Source organism: Amphichorda felina, assembly GCF_050947745.1.
Source record: "Amphichorda felina strain 45539 chromosome Unknown scaffold_7, whole genome shotgun sequence".
In the NCBI taxonomy this organism is placed as follows: Eukaryota; Fungi; Ascomycota; class Sordariomycetes; order Hypocreales; family Bionectriaceae; genus Amphichorda; species Amphichorda felina.
This window is the reverse complement of record NW_028145043.1, coordinates 1,640,997-1,654,511: the sequence shown is the minus strand read 5'-3', so window position 1 is coordinate 1,654,511 and position 13,515 is coordinate 1,640,997. Positions and strand designations below refer to the sequence as shown.

General features: G+C 58.7%; 5 protein-coding genes across 5 annotated transcripts; 2 read left to right on the top strand and 3 right to left on the bottom strand.

Annotated features, from left to right (window-relative positions):
- Positions 1–1,321: 1,321 nt before the first annotated feature.
- On the bottom strand, positions 1,322–2,357 carry ACO1O0_007331 (uncharacterized protein; the record flags this gene model as incomplete). The annotated part of the gene is made up of 2 exons (XM_083196704.1): positions 1,322–2,016; positions 2,090–2,357. The coding sequence occupies 2 exons, from the start codon at positions 2,355–2,357 to the stop codon at positions 1,322–1,324; spliced, it is 963 nt and encodes a 320-aa protein (XP_083047912.1).
- Positions 2,358–4,463: 2,106 nt separating this feature from the next.
- On the top strand, positions 4,464–6,398 carry ACO1O0_007330 (major facilitator superfamily domain-containing protein; the record flags this gene model as incomplete). The annotated part of the gene is made up of 2 exons (XM_083196703.1): positions 4,464–5,161; positions 5,267–6,398. 2 exons carry the CDS (start codon positions 4,464–4,466, stop codon positions 6,396–6,398), a joined length of 1,830 nt encoding a protein of 609 aa, XP_083047911.1.
- Positions 6,399–6,740: 342 nt separating this feature from the next.
- On the bottom strand, positions 6,741–7,091 carry ACO1O0_007329 (DUF167 domain-containing protein; the record flags this gene model as incomplete). The annotated part of the gene is made up of 1 exon (XM_083196702.1): positions 6,741–7,091. One exon carries the CDS (start codon positions 7,089–7,091, stop codon positions 6,741–6,743), a length of 351 nt encoding a protein of 116 aa, XP_083047910.1.
- Positions 7,092–7,527: 436 nt separating this feature from the next.
- Positions 7,528–9,357, top strand: ACO1O0_007328 (HAD domain phosphoesterase family swiss army knife RNA repair protein; the record flags this gene model as incomplete). The annotated part of the gene is made up of 2 exons (XM_083196701.1): positions 7,528–7,732; positions 7,790–9,357. The coding sequence occupies 2 exons, from the start codon at positions 7,528–7,530 to the stop codon at positions 9,355–9,357; spliced, it is 1,773 nt and encodes a 590-aa protein (XP_083047909.1).
- Positions 9,358–9,685: 328 nt separating this feature from the next.
- Positions 9,686–11,999, bottom strand: GCD6 (translation initiation factor eIF2B catalytic subunit epsilon; the record flags this gene model as incomplete). The annotated part of the gene is made up of 3 exons (XM_083196700.1): positions 9,686–11,725; positions 11,787–11,843; positions 11,904–11,999. 3 exons carry the CDS (start codon positions 11,997–11,999, stop codon positions 9,686–9,688), a joined length of 2,193 nt encoding a protein of 730 aa, XP_083047908.1.
- Between the last annotated feature and the right edge of the window lie 1,516 nt (positions 12,000–13,515).

The window sequence follows — 13,515 nt, the reverse complement described above, 5'->3', positions numbered from 1 at the left end:
TGGACAGCCGCAAGCGACCGTGGCGGGAACCACTTTGGAGACCCTTTTGGGGAGGGGCGTGCGGCTAGGAGGCCCTCAGCGCCACAGGGTGGCTTGACCTCCTCCCCTCCTGGTGCCCGGCAATTCTCCAATTCTGGTGCGCCACGCCAAAGAGTGAAACCGCGGCGGCGGGAGGGACGGGGAGGGGACATTGTGGGGTTTTTTTTCGTCTATTTTTTCTCTCTCTTTACTTCTTGGCTTCTATTTTGGTCTTGGAGCAGAAGGGAATGGAATGAAGGGCTTTTTTCTCAGTGGGGAACGGAAGCAGAAGAAAAAAAACTATTACTACTACTTACAACGTACTAGTACTAATAACTAATAGTTGTTAATGGTCGTGTTGTTAGCAGAGGACTTTTGGGTGGCGGGCTGGGCAGAGCTACTGGTACTAACAGTGTGGCGAGTGCTGATGTGGCGGGGTGTTAGCACATGGTATCTGCCAAGTACCCCGTACTTCGTACCTTGGACACAGCGATGTGCAACGGTGTGGCTCGTCGGATCCGTTGGCCGAGCTGAAATACCACACTTGCATGCAGCAGTTAGTACGAACACTCGCCACAAGAGTGGTGATAGGGCTTGGGGCAGTGAGGGCAGGGGGCGGAGGTCCCGGGTGGAGCCCCGGGAGCAAAGAGGCACTGCAGGCACCAGAAGCTCAACTCGTCCAACAACGTCCGTCGGCCGATGGACGGCGGGGCGGAACACGGGACGGCACCCGTTGGGGCTGTCTTGGGCTGTCTTTTGTCTGTCACCCGGGCGTGGTGATTGGCACTGGGTCGGGGTGATCGGCACAGCCCAGGCGATGCCGACTGGCCGAGGGGATGCCATTGTCACAAAACACTGGCCATCATTCCGATCCTCGTCGAGGATATCCATATCCATCGATGCAACGCCCCAGCACGCTGCTGTGTCAGAGGTGTGTCATGGCGCAGAGACCCGGCATGAGGTGGCCGCGCAGGTGACTCGCATTATAAGGCCATTGTGCAGCAATTCATCATGCCATCGCATGACCCCTCCTTCTCCTCCTTCTCCTCCTCCTCCTCCTCCTCCTCCTCCTCCATTGTCCGCCCCCTCCTCGTCCACCCCTCCTCCGCTCCGCGTCGCCCGCCGATCTCTTCGCCACCAGTTCAGCCACATCGTGGCTCGTGGGCGATAATAGTACAAGATACTTGTTGTTGTCACTTTGTGTCGTTCACTTTTTGTCGTCACCTTGTGGGGGGTAATACTGGATGAAACGGGAATAATACACGTAAATTGATCATGGAATATTCTGCAGATGCTGCCCCTGCTACGCCCGCTGCTCCAGCGTCGCCTTAAAGTCCCTGACGGCGTCATCAAACGAGGCGTCGCGCTCAAAGCCCAGGGCCAGGGCCTTGGCATTGTCAAAGACGCCCGGCCACGAGTACAGGATGGTCTTTGTGGGGGGGTCCTCGACCTCGGATAGTAGCGCCAGCTTGTCCTCGCCTCCGACGCGCGCCAGCGAGTCCATCATGTCCTGGACCGTGACGCCGATGCCCGGCATGCACAGCACGCGGTCGTGGGCCGGCAGGGCGTCGCGCGGGACGCCCAGCGCGAAGACGAGGTTGCGCACCAGCACGCGCGGCGAGCACACCCAGTGCTTGAAGCCGCGGTCCGCGATGGGGATCACGCAGGGCAGCCCCTGCATCGGCTCGCGGATCATGCCCGACAGGAACGACGACGCCGCCGCCGTGGGCTTGCCCGGACGCACCGACACGGTCGGCAGCCGGAAGATGAGGGCGTCGAGGAACCCGCGCCGGTGGAACTCGTTGAGCAGGTACTCGCACATCATCTTCTCGCACCCGTAGGAGCTCTCGGGCGTGGGGCGCATCGTCTCGTTGACGGGCTCGGCCACGACACCGCCGTAGACGGCCTGGCTGGACGTGTAGATGACCTTGACGCCCGGGCACGTCCTGCGCAGCACGTCGAGCATGTTGCGCGTCGCGTCAAAGTTGACCTTGAAGCCTAGTTTGCATTACACGTCAGCAGAGTTCCGAGTGTCGCACGTTGAGAGCGAGAGCAGCGGGGGATTAATCACCCAGCTCAAAGTCGGCCTCGGACCCCGACGACATGATGCCGTGGAACATGTAGACGGCGTCCAGGCTCTTGTCGACGACCTTGGCCGACTCGCTGAACAGGTCGGCCTTGACCGCCGTGGCATTCTGGGGCCATTTGGTGTTGCTGGGCACGGGCGGCTCGACCACGTCGGTCAGGACGACTGTGTACTTGCCCTCGTCGTCGTTGAGGAGCGTCGCGGCCAGGAGCTGGCCGATGAAGCCGGCGGCGCCAGTGATGAGGACCTTCATGGTGTCTTGCTTTGAAACCTGTTTTCCCACGATGTAGAGTGTCGAGAGATGGTGAGAGCCCGTCCCGTTCCAAGACAAACCCAAGCAATACTATGTAATACCTGGACTGCCACGGCTGTCGAGCCCAACACGGTGTGGTATCCGGGCGTCACGGTTCCAAAACCGACGCATGAGCTCGACGATGCCCCTCTCGCAGCTTGATGGCAGCATGTCCTGACATGTGGTGCCCCCCAGCGCTGCGGGGTTACCGGGGTACAGGCCGGGAAAAGGTGGGGTCTCGGCATGAGGCCGATGGGCTACGGCAGTTTCGCCGATTGCGGAAACTTGACATGGAGCACCAGTAGCTGCAGTACTATGTAAGCAACTCACCTTCGAGCTTCGGCCATCAATCCTCACTTCTCAATCCTCAGCCCGCCGGGCATCGACGCTACAAAGCTATTCGATATCCAATTATTTTTAGAAAAGACCTGTGCTGTCTTCTCCCCCAGCCTCGTCAGACCGCTGGGTGCATGTCTTTCATCCGCACACCGCATTCTGGAGAGAAGCTTCACTCGGGCCAGCGCACTCTCGATCCTGTCGATGGCGAGCAGGTCGGCGACGAGCATCCCATCGCCCTCTGCGAGCGGTCAGCATCATCCCACGCCGGTTCTCACCGTCTCGCTGCGGCCACGGTGCCCTTATGCGCCCATAGCTCCAGATGAGCCGCCATGTTTTCAATTCTTTCCGACCGGTCATCACCGCCGCTACATGCAGACAGACAGGTGATCGATTGAACTTACATACAAAGTGCCAACCCGAGAGTCCGTGCCGAAGCTGCCGATAGCTTGCGTCATGCAACGTACCCTGTCAGGTTGTCAGATTGTCAGACTGTCAGACTGCCACGACAAGGCTCGGAAGCGGATGCAGCATTGGGTCATGCCGCCGGAGCCGGAAGGGTGGATCGACCGAGTGGGGCAAAACTAGCTCCGGGCCGGATCCGATGGTCGGAGCTGACCGGCGTCGCATCGGCGCCCCCTCTCGCGTTTTTCGCATTTGTGGTGTGGTGGTGTCCTGATCCCGTGGCCCATTCTACCAGTTACACGCTGCCACCCCGCACCGACGTCGCTGCCCGCTGCGCGTCGCCGTGCCCATCCGTTACCTCAACGATTCGATCCGCCCCTTGACAGATGGATTCTTGATACTCCCGCTAATGTATGTACTATGTATGTAAAGCGTGCATCCCGCAACTCCGTGCCTGATGGGCGACGGGAAGGCGCGACCGTGCGCTCTGCAATTTAGCGGCGCCGAACTCCCGCCTAGATCCCACAGTCCCCCCCCCCCACCAGTAGCTCCGACTAACAGCCCTCCCATTGGCTGGTTGCTCATTTGGACCCCCAGTAGCTACGGGCTTACAGTGGACCTGTAGAAAGGCTAGGCCAGCCTCGGCTGGGGTGGGTCCAACGCCCGGCGGAACCTTGACGATACTTGTCCCCCATCATATGATTCCACTCAAGTTTCAATCAGTACTCCCAACAGACATCGTAAGGCCTCAATTCCACGCCAAGTAGCATTTCAATAGAGCGGTTGGATGCGGCGGCCAGCCAATGCCCAAGGCGTCTTTACATGCGCATGCATGCACTGTCCGCGAGACGCGGCTCCAGCTGCCCCGCTAAAGTCCGGACCATTCCCGAATCCCCATCCGAAAACGGGCTTGCCCACTTCGCTCGCTTCTCACTTTTTTCTGGGTTGGTTTTCTGGAGACTTGAGGGGACCCCGGACCATGATGCTTGATAATCCTCGTCGTATGTTGGGCGCAAACTCGTCTGTTCGTCTCCCCTCTCCGAGCCCAACTCGGCCTCCCGTCTTGGTTCTGTCTCCCCCCTTCCCCCCCCTTTAAGTTCGATTTCTCCCTTCTCTTTCCCGGCAACATCTCGTGGTCGAATGAGTCCTGCAATGCGCTGCCGTTGCGATACAAGCGCAGGCCGAAATAAGAGTAAACTCAAAGCCGCGCCAGATCTCACCAGCCGGCGCCTATCTGCTCCCGCTTTCGCTCCCGCTCGCGTGTCTTGAGTCGAGTCACCCACACAAAACCCCCAAACATTGTCATCGTCACCAGCGCTGCCCAGCATGGAGCCCGATATCGAGAAGGTAGACACCCACACGGGCACCGAGGTTTCAATCTCGTCCTCATCCACTGGTAGGGACTCGCCCGTCGTTCTGGAGCGCATCCGCACCCAGCGTAGCCAGCGCAGCATCGCGACAACCCGCCACCGCCTCGATGGCACCGACCCCTTTGAGAACCTGGAACGGGCCCTGACCCCGGACCCAAACTTCAACACCGACTTCGACATTGACGACGAACCCGACGACGATGGCCCCCAACGCCTGGCCGGCTACGAATCCGTCACCCGCACCCGCACTGCTGCCAGCGCCGCCACCAGCATCGCCTCGCGCCCGCCAGACTTCGAGGTCATCTTCGAGGAAGGCGACCCGGAAAACCCCCGCAACTGGCCCCTGTGGTACCGCATCTGGATACTCTTCGCCGTCGCCCTGACCGGCCTCATCACCGTGACCTTCAGCACCAGCTACACGTCCTCGACGCCAGGCCTGATGGAGGAGTTTGGCACCTCCAAGACTGTCACCACCCTCGGCATGACGACATACCTCTTGGGCCTGGCTGCTGGGAGCATCGTCTGGGCCCCGGCGAGCGAGCTGTTTGGTCGTCATCCCGTGTATCTATCCTGCCTCGTCGTCTGGGCCATCCTCGTCATCCCCAGCGCCGTGGCGAAGACGTTTGTCACCATTCTCGTCTCGCGTTTCTTCTGGTGAGTTTTTCAACCATATCATACCGCACCTCCCGATACCTCTATCTGTATCTTTTTTTTTTTTTTTTTTTTGCTGGGCCCCCGTCCCCTGCTAACACCCTGGAGCGCCTTCTTCGGAGCCGTCATGATCGCCAACAGCCCCGGCACCGTCGTCGACCTCGCCAACCCCGACTACCTCGCCTTCACTCTCTCCATGTGGAGCATCGCCCCGATGAACGCCCCCAGCGTCGGCGGTATCGTTGGCGGTTTCGTCTTCGAGAACCTCGGCTGGCGCTGGAGTAACTGGATCATCCTCATCGCCGGCGGCGTGGGCATCGCCCTCATGGCCACCTGCCGGGAGACATACGCACCCACCATCCTCAAGCGCAAGGCTGCACGCCTACGCAAGGAGACTGGCGACCCCCGCTGGTGGTGCCAGTACGACGCGAGGGTGTCGCCGTTGCAGCTGCTCAAGACCAACATGGCCCGCCCTTTCACCCTGGCCGTCACGGAACCCATCCTGTGGTCCCTCAACCTCTGGGTCTCCCTCGTCTACGGCGTCCTGTACCTCTGCTTCGTCGCCTACCCCATCGTCTTCTCCCAGCACCGCGGCTGGTCCCCCGGCATCGCGGGCCTCGCCTTTGTCGGCATTGGAACCGGCACCATGATCGGGATCCTTTCTGAGCCACTCGTGCGGCGCATCGTCAACGCCCAGCCCATCGATCCGAAGACGGGCAAGCCGGTGCCCGAGGCAAACGCCCTCATCATGGCCATCGGCTCCATCCTCACACCCATCGGGCAACTCATCTTCTCGTGGACCTGCCTCCCGACCAGCATCCACTGGGCCATCCCCATCGCCTGCGGCATCCCCTTTGCCATCGGCAACACCCTGATTTTCATTTACAGCGCCAACTACCTGGCTGGCGCGTACGGTATCTACTCGGCGAGTGCGCTGTGCAGCAACGCTGTCATCCGGAGTGTCTTTGGCGGCACGCTGCCCCTCGCGGGACCCAAGATGTACGAGGCCCTGACGCCGCAGTGGGCAGGCACGCTGCTGGGCCTCATCGAGGTGGCCATGATCCCGATCCCCTTCGTCTTCTGGAGGTACGGCGCGAAAATCCGCGATAAGAGCAAGGTCATCAGCCAGCTGCGCGAGGACCAGGAGAGGATCGATGCCAAGCGCGCGCGGTACCAGGCCAGGCTGGACCTGAGAGCGGCGGCCGTGGAGCACCAGCAGAAGAAGAGAGCAGAAGAATGATTCAGGGTCCGAGCCCGAACAGTCCCCCGCCAAGGAAAAGCCAGCCTTGTAAGACACGGTGAATAGACGACGATGTGAAGGGGGGAGACAGTTACAAGATGAAAGATGAAAGCCGACGACAAATTGTGAATTAACATCGAAAGGCGCAACGGTTAAAACGAGTGATTTCAGGGTTGGCTGGCCAGCGGGGTTATTTTCTATTTTCCCCCTTTTATTTCTTGGATAGACGGAACATGTGTTTTGTGTGTGTGTGTGTGTATATATATATATATATCTAATTAGGCATGCGTAATGGTAATTTGAATAATAGAAAAGAATGAAACGCAGTAGCAAGTTAAGAGTTCAGGAGCCACTGGCTTTGCGGAGCAGATCAAGGACAGTCTTTGCGTACTCGTCACCGTCACCGGGCACGTCGCCCACGACAACTGTCTTGTCTCTCGACTTGAGGCCGTGTGTCAGGCGAAGCCTCGACTTGGGGACACCGAGCGCATCGCTGAGGAGGCTGACGACGGCCCGGTTGGCGTCGCCGTCTCTCGCCTGGGCCGAAACGCAGAGGTCGATGGCCGTGTCTGTGACGCCGCTGATTCCCTCGCGGTCTCTGCTGGCCCCGGGTTTGACGCGGAGGTGAAGCTGCAGCGAGCCTAGGGGAGACTTCTTGGAAGCGGCGATAAAGCGGACGGCGCTGGAGGCCATCGGGAATTGGGGAGGGGATGCCGTGGAGGGTAGAGAGCTTTTGCGTCGGGTCAGCCGGAGGGAGATGACTGTGTCTGAATGAGAAGCCACCTTGCGGAAAGGTGAAGCTAGGGGACAGTGTGGGATACCCGATCACACGTGTCCATGGTGATTGAAAAGTGAAGACATCTCAGATGATCTCAGATGGTGTAGGAACAGGTAGGAAGTTGAACCTCGACCAGCAGGTGCGATGCACATGCATAAATGTGGGGCAGGTGCCTCTAACCACCAACCACCAGCCAGAGTACCGTGGTATTACCCAGAACAAAATAAATCCCCACCAAGGCCCTCGACCACCACCGTCCACCGCGCCCAACGTCAACTGTCAACGGTCAACGGTCAACGCCGACTCTGCATGATCGTCGCCCGCCGTCGCCCGAGCCTCCCATCAAGCGCCATGGCCTCGGCATTCAGCGTGTTCCATGGCGCTGCGAGCAACACCTCCGGCGCCCCCAATGGCCCAGCTGGCCCCAATGCGCCCAATGGCCCGTCCTCGGCTCACTTCACCGTCACGGCCCTCAGCCGCTGGTCCATCCTAACCAAGCAGCTCCCTCCCATCGATAAGATCCGATCCCTGCACGTCTACGACTTTGACAATACCCGTACGCTCTCTCCATCTGACCAGGCCTCGTCAACATCCTGCTGACCTCCATCCACAGTGTTCAAGACCCCGACGCCCAACCCTTCCCTTTGGCACGGCCAGACAATCGGAATGCTAGCCAGCCAGGACATCTTTGTCAATGGTGGCTGGTGGCACGACAACCGCATCCTCGCCGCCACCGGCGATGGCGCCGACAAGGAGGAGCCCCGCGCCTGGGATGGCTGGTGGAACGACAAGGTCGTCGACCTCGTCCGCCTCAGCATGGAACAGCCCGACGCCCTTACCGTCCTCCTCACCGGCCGCTCCGAGGAAAGCTTTGGACCCCTCATCAAGAGGATTGTCGACAGCAAGGGCCTCGAGTTTGATATGATCAGCCTCAAGCCCCAAGTCAGCCCCACCAACCAGCGCTTCCAGAGCACCATGCACTTCAAGCAGCTCTTCCTCAACGCCCTGATGGAGACATACTCGGCCGCCGACGACTTCAGGATATATGAGGACCGCCCGAAGCATACAAAGGGGTTCCGCGAGTTTCTCGCAGAGTACAATCGCCGCCAGACTGTGGCGCCCACCAGAGGCCCTCTGACCGCCGAGGTCATCCAGGTCGCCGAGCTGTCCACATCATTGGACCCTGTGGTCGAGGTGGCCCAGGTTCAGCACATGATAAACCAACATAACCATATGATAGCCAAGCACCCTTCCAAGTCGAGGCTGAGAATCAAGAAGACTGTCTTCTTCACCAGCTACATGATCAACCCGGAAGATTCCCAGAGACTCATCCGACTCGCAGGGCTACCAACTGCCCCGCAGGGCAAGCGGGATCAGGACCTCATCTACCATGGTAACAACATCCTCATCTGCCCCCGACCCTGCCCCGATAGTATCCTGGACAAGGTTGGCGGCATGGGCAGCAAGATGCTGTGGGAGGTCACGGGGACGGCCTGCTACCAAGATCGCATCTGGGCTGCGCGCCTCCGTCCGATTCCCCCGGAAGCAAAGTACCACACCGACAACCCCGTACCTCTCGTAGTCCTAGCGCTCAAGAAGGGCGCCCGACCCATAGACGCCAGCAAGATCGAGCATTGGGATCCCGTCCCACTCACCGAGGCCTTCACCATCGAGACCACCGTCGGCGAGAAGGTGACGCTGCGAATCGAGAGCGAAGACCCCAGAGAGGACGAGTACGAGAGCCTCTTCGCCAACAAGCAGACTAAACGCAAGCATGCTGGCGACGACGGATGGACATCAGGGCCCCGTCACGGTCCTTACGGCAGCGGTCGCAACGAGAGCCGGGGCTACCACACAGGGAGAGGCGGCCGCGGCCGTGGGAACCAGAATCGTGGCAATAGGGGTGGTGGGCGTGGTGGGCGTGGACGTGGGCGCGGCGGCTTCCACAACTACCGCTCCCTCGACGATGTTGGCCCCAAGAACCAGCAGGGTGCTTACAATAGCCAGATGGACTACGACGATTCGCTCCCGCCGCCGGGCCAGGCAAACGGGCCTAAGAGACAGCATGGCGGCGGCAACAAGGGGGGTCAGTCCCGGGGTGCCCAGAACCAGCAGGGCGGCCAGGGGCGGCCAATGGGCGGCCAGGGACCTAATGGTCAGGACCTACAAAACTACTACTGAGAGAGGATTGCTACATCTTAGTATTTGCGTGTTTCTTTTTTCCGACTGTACTAATTGCCCACAAGAAGTGGGACGCTGACAGAGCCTCCCCATATATGCACATGCATGTGCAGTGCTATATACTGTGGCGCAAATGCTAAACAACGAGATGTCTTTGCTAGAGTGGATACGGGCTATGGAGGAGGCGAACAGGCGCACGGGAACCCAAGGGATTCAAAAGAAACGGTCAAGATACCTCATGTATACTATACTACCACGAGTTTTCACACAAGAGAAACGTAAGACTTTGGGAACTGGCATTCGATTACCGGATGAGTTTTCTATCGAGCTACTCATCGTCACTATCATCGTCGTCGTCGTCGTCGTCATCGTCGTCCTCCTCGGACGCATTCTCCAGCCACTCCACCAAGACCTTGCACCTCTCCTTGAGCACCGCCATGCCCTCACCATCGACAGCCCGCGCATCACCCCACCAGCCCAGGATCCCCTCCTCCTCGAGGATGTCCAGCGCGTACAGCTGCTGCAGCAGCGCCGCCAGCAGGATGCCCGCGCGCGGCGGCTCCACGCCCCTGGCGCTGAGCAGGGCGCGCTGGACCGCCAGCACAAACTCAATCTGCTCGGCCTCGCCGCCACCGACGCCGACCTCGTCGATGAAGCGCGTGGCGCCCTTGCGCGCCGTGAGGGCCTTCTCCGCAGCCTTACTGGGCTCGAGGCCTCCGTGCTCCGGGGTGAGCAGCTCGGCGGCGCGGCGGGCAAAGGCGGTGGCGACGGCCTTGCGCATCATCGAGTCCGAGGCGTCGGTGGCGAGGCGCAGGCCCATGAACTCGAGCTTGGCCGAGTCGAAGTCGCCCGACTCAGCACGCAGCGCGTCGAGGAGGCCGTGGACAGCGTCAGTGTGGAAGGACGTGCGGCCAGTTGAGTCGTCCGAGGCGAAGGAGGAGAGGCGAGACCGGCGGGACATGGCGTCCGCGGCGAAGCCGCCGTCGTCTTCGTCGTCTGATGAGACGTCGGAGGCAAGTGTCGAGATGGAGGATGTGGACAGGTTGAGGTGGGCGAGGGAGTAGATGAGAGATTTCTGGAGACGCGAGGGGTCCTCGTCGTCAGTTTCTTCGTCCTCAGGGTCCACGAAGGGAGCGGCATTGGTGGTGGCGCCGAGGAGGCTGGTGTCATTGGCGACAGGTTCCCCTGCTGCTGTGACTGTGGAAATCACGGCGCCTTCAGAGAGCTTAGTGTTGTCGGCAACTCGGACGCCAAAGGATATCAAGGTTCCGTCGGCGATGGTGCAGTTCTTGCCAACGATGGCAGAATCCGCCAAGATGGACTGAGATATCCTGGCACCATCCTCAACTATGGCATCGTTCCACACAAAGCAATTCTCCAATGTGACGTTGGCGCCAATCTTGCAGTCCCTGCCGATAAAGCTTCCCGAGATCTTGCATCCGGCGCCAATCGTCGAGTTCTTCCCAACGACGGAGCTCGATACTTCGGCATCATTGGCGAGCGAAGACCCGTCTTCAGCCGCCACGCCGCCATCGTAGTAAGAATAGGACTGGGAGGGGATAATGTTCCCCTGCGGAGCAAATGGGGATGTCCACCCTTCGAGCATATCCCGGCTGATGGCATCGTACATTTGCAGATTGCTAGCGCGAGCCGCGTATCCCTCGTCGAGGATCTCGGCATAGATCATCTTTCCATTCAGCTCCCAGTCCTTCAGCACGCCATGGAGGAAATTCCTCCGCGGGAGCTCGTAGTCAAAACTTTCGGACCACAGCGCCAGTACCTCGGGCGTGCAGATGTCGATTTGTGCGTCAATCAAGTCTGCCCTCACATCGAAATCCGTCGACAGCTCGTCGGGGATGGCGGGGTCCAGGGTGACATAGCGGTCGCTCTGCAGGGGGTTGATCTCATCATAATGCAAGCACCGCTTGTTTTTCGAGTCCACAGCAAACACAGGTGTGATGCCGTGGGTCTGGGTTCGGTGCTCGTGGGCGCCAGAGCTGCTCAGGACCATTGTCATGATGTTGGCGGCGCTCTCTTCCCTCCGTTTCCGATGAGTCGCGAGCACACTATCAAGTAGAATGTTTGATACGAGATCGCCGTGAACCAGTATAAAGTCCCCATCAACCAGTGACCGCTTGTCCATGTCTCGAAGGACGTCGCCGACTGATCGCGCATCGGCTACGCGGACGAACTGGAGGACAGAGAAGGGGCATGATTTCGAGGCAGTGGACCACCGTGAGCGGCTGACGTAGTCTTCGACCTGTTCCGTGTGAGATCCGCAGTATATGTATACCTCATTGACGCCGTTCATGGCCAGAAACTCGAACGTGTACTCGATCAGAGGCGTGTTGGCTAGCGGGAGGAGGCACTATTTTGGCAGAGGTCAGCACGAGCGTCCAGCTCGGGGCGGTAGTGGGATGATCAAGTACTCTTGGCTTCTCGACGGTAAAGGGGCGGAATCTATCCTGGAAGGAGTCGGCGAGGACCTAGAGCAGGACGGTTAGCTGGCGATGCGACAACGACCGACGCCCCGCCATGCCACCTACCACCGCCTGGAGGACGTCCTCGCTTTTGCTCTCGCCGCCAGACTTGGGTTTCTTGCCCTTGCCCGAGATGGCGCTGTTCTTCCCCTTGTGCGACATGCTGCGTAATTGTGGGGGGAGAGGCGGTGGGAGGTTCGAGGGAGCTAGAAATTCATTGCCCTGCGACTCCTTCGTTGGGTGAGTCAGTCGTCCGGCCGAGAAACTTCTCACCGTGGTGAGCGATACCTACCTAGGTAGGGAGTGTCGGTAAGCAAAATGGCGGGGCACCGCGGGGCAGTTTCGCTCACCGAGACAGCTACCTACCCTAGACCTAGCTGTCTGACACCGAGGGTTGCTTTAGGAGACTTGATTTGGCCAGATTACTGCAGATTCAAACTTAAAACTCATAAATAAAACTTAGCTTCGTCGTTTCATATACTTGATGCAAAGTTTCAAAGGCTGATGACAATGATTCATCGAGGACTCTGTTGTGTCTATTAATTTTCTATTTTCCTTGCAAACGAGAGTTGAAACAGACCACGTCACTCACTGGGAACCAACAGTTGAACAATTGCCATTCTAGAAACTTATTACTGGTGATTTCTTTAATATTAAGGTTTCGTCGGCTTGTGGCTTGAGGAAGGAAGGACCCTTGTAAGACGGAGCATGAGCACGTGACCACCTCCCTCGTGGTATTCAACACTCAACAGAGCTTGTTTCACTGGAGCATGCGGCAAAGTCGATGGCTGTAAGGCGACGGATGGTAAACCCACGCGACATCTAATGAAAGTTTTAACCACCTTTAACCACCTAGTCATACTGACGTATGACCATCACAAACGTGTTACGTTACGACTTCGCGCGCCGCGAGCCCGGTTGGATAGATGATGCCTCCGAACCGTCGGCGACCTATTCCCCCCTCGTCTTCTTGCATGTGGATAATATCCCAGCATGCTAGCACTTCCGTATTCGAAGTGGAAAATCTCCGAGTTTGTTCATCGTGTGGTTGCTGAGGAAAAGGAGAACTCAACTGGACCCTGGTCGCGTGCTCCTCTCCTGCAAAATGCGAACCCTTAATTATGAGACATGCCGGCGTCTAGACCTCTAGTTCCTGTTTATCCGGCTAGATCCGAGGGTATGGAGATGCAGCTCTCGGGCAGCCCCTCTATTTTTAGACGAGGGCTCTCTGTCCTACGAGTACTCGTCCTCCGTGAGTCCACAATACCGACAGGATTTGAGAACACTTCTTGTTGGCATAAAGGTGTCCATCTAGTTGCCTCGAAGTCGATTGGATTTGTCCCCTTAACAACTCTGGCCGCATGTCACGAAGCCTTGACATCACTGCCACAGGACTATGGCCGGCGGAATTTTCGGCCAAGACTTGCCCCTAGAGATGTGCTTGAGCCTTGAGGCTGAGGCGGCTGGATCTTTGGCCCGACACTAGAGAAATTTGGCTTCGCGGTGACCCAGTAACGAGTACGTATCCTGCCATGTGTTTCGGCACCGAGTCAGCGGAACCGACCCTCACTCCTCCAGTATTATATCCCGTGCTGCTAAGCCGCATGAGCCCAAGACAGAGTCTAGAGATAGTACTATGTTTGTCTCTGCGGAACTGGCCGGGCAGCTGCCAATGGAA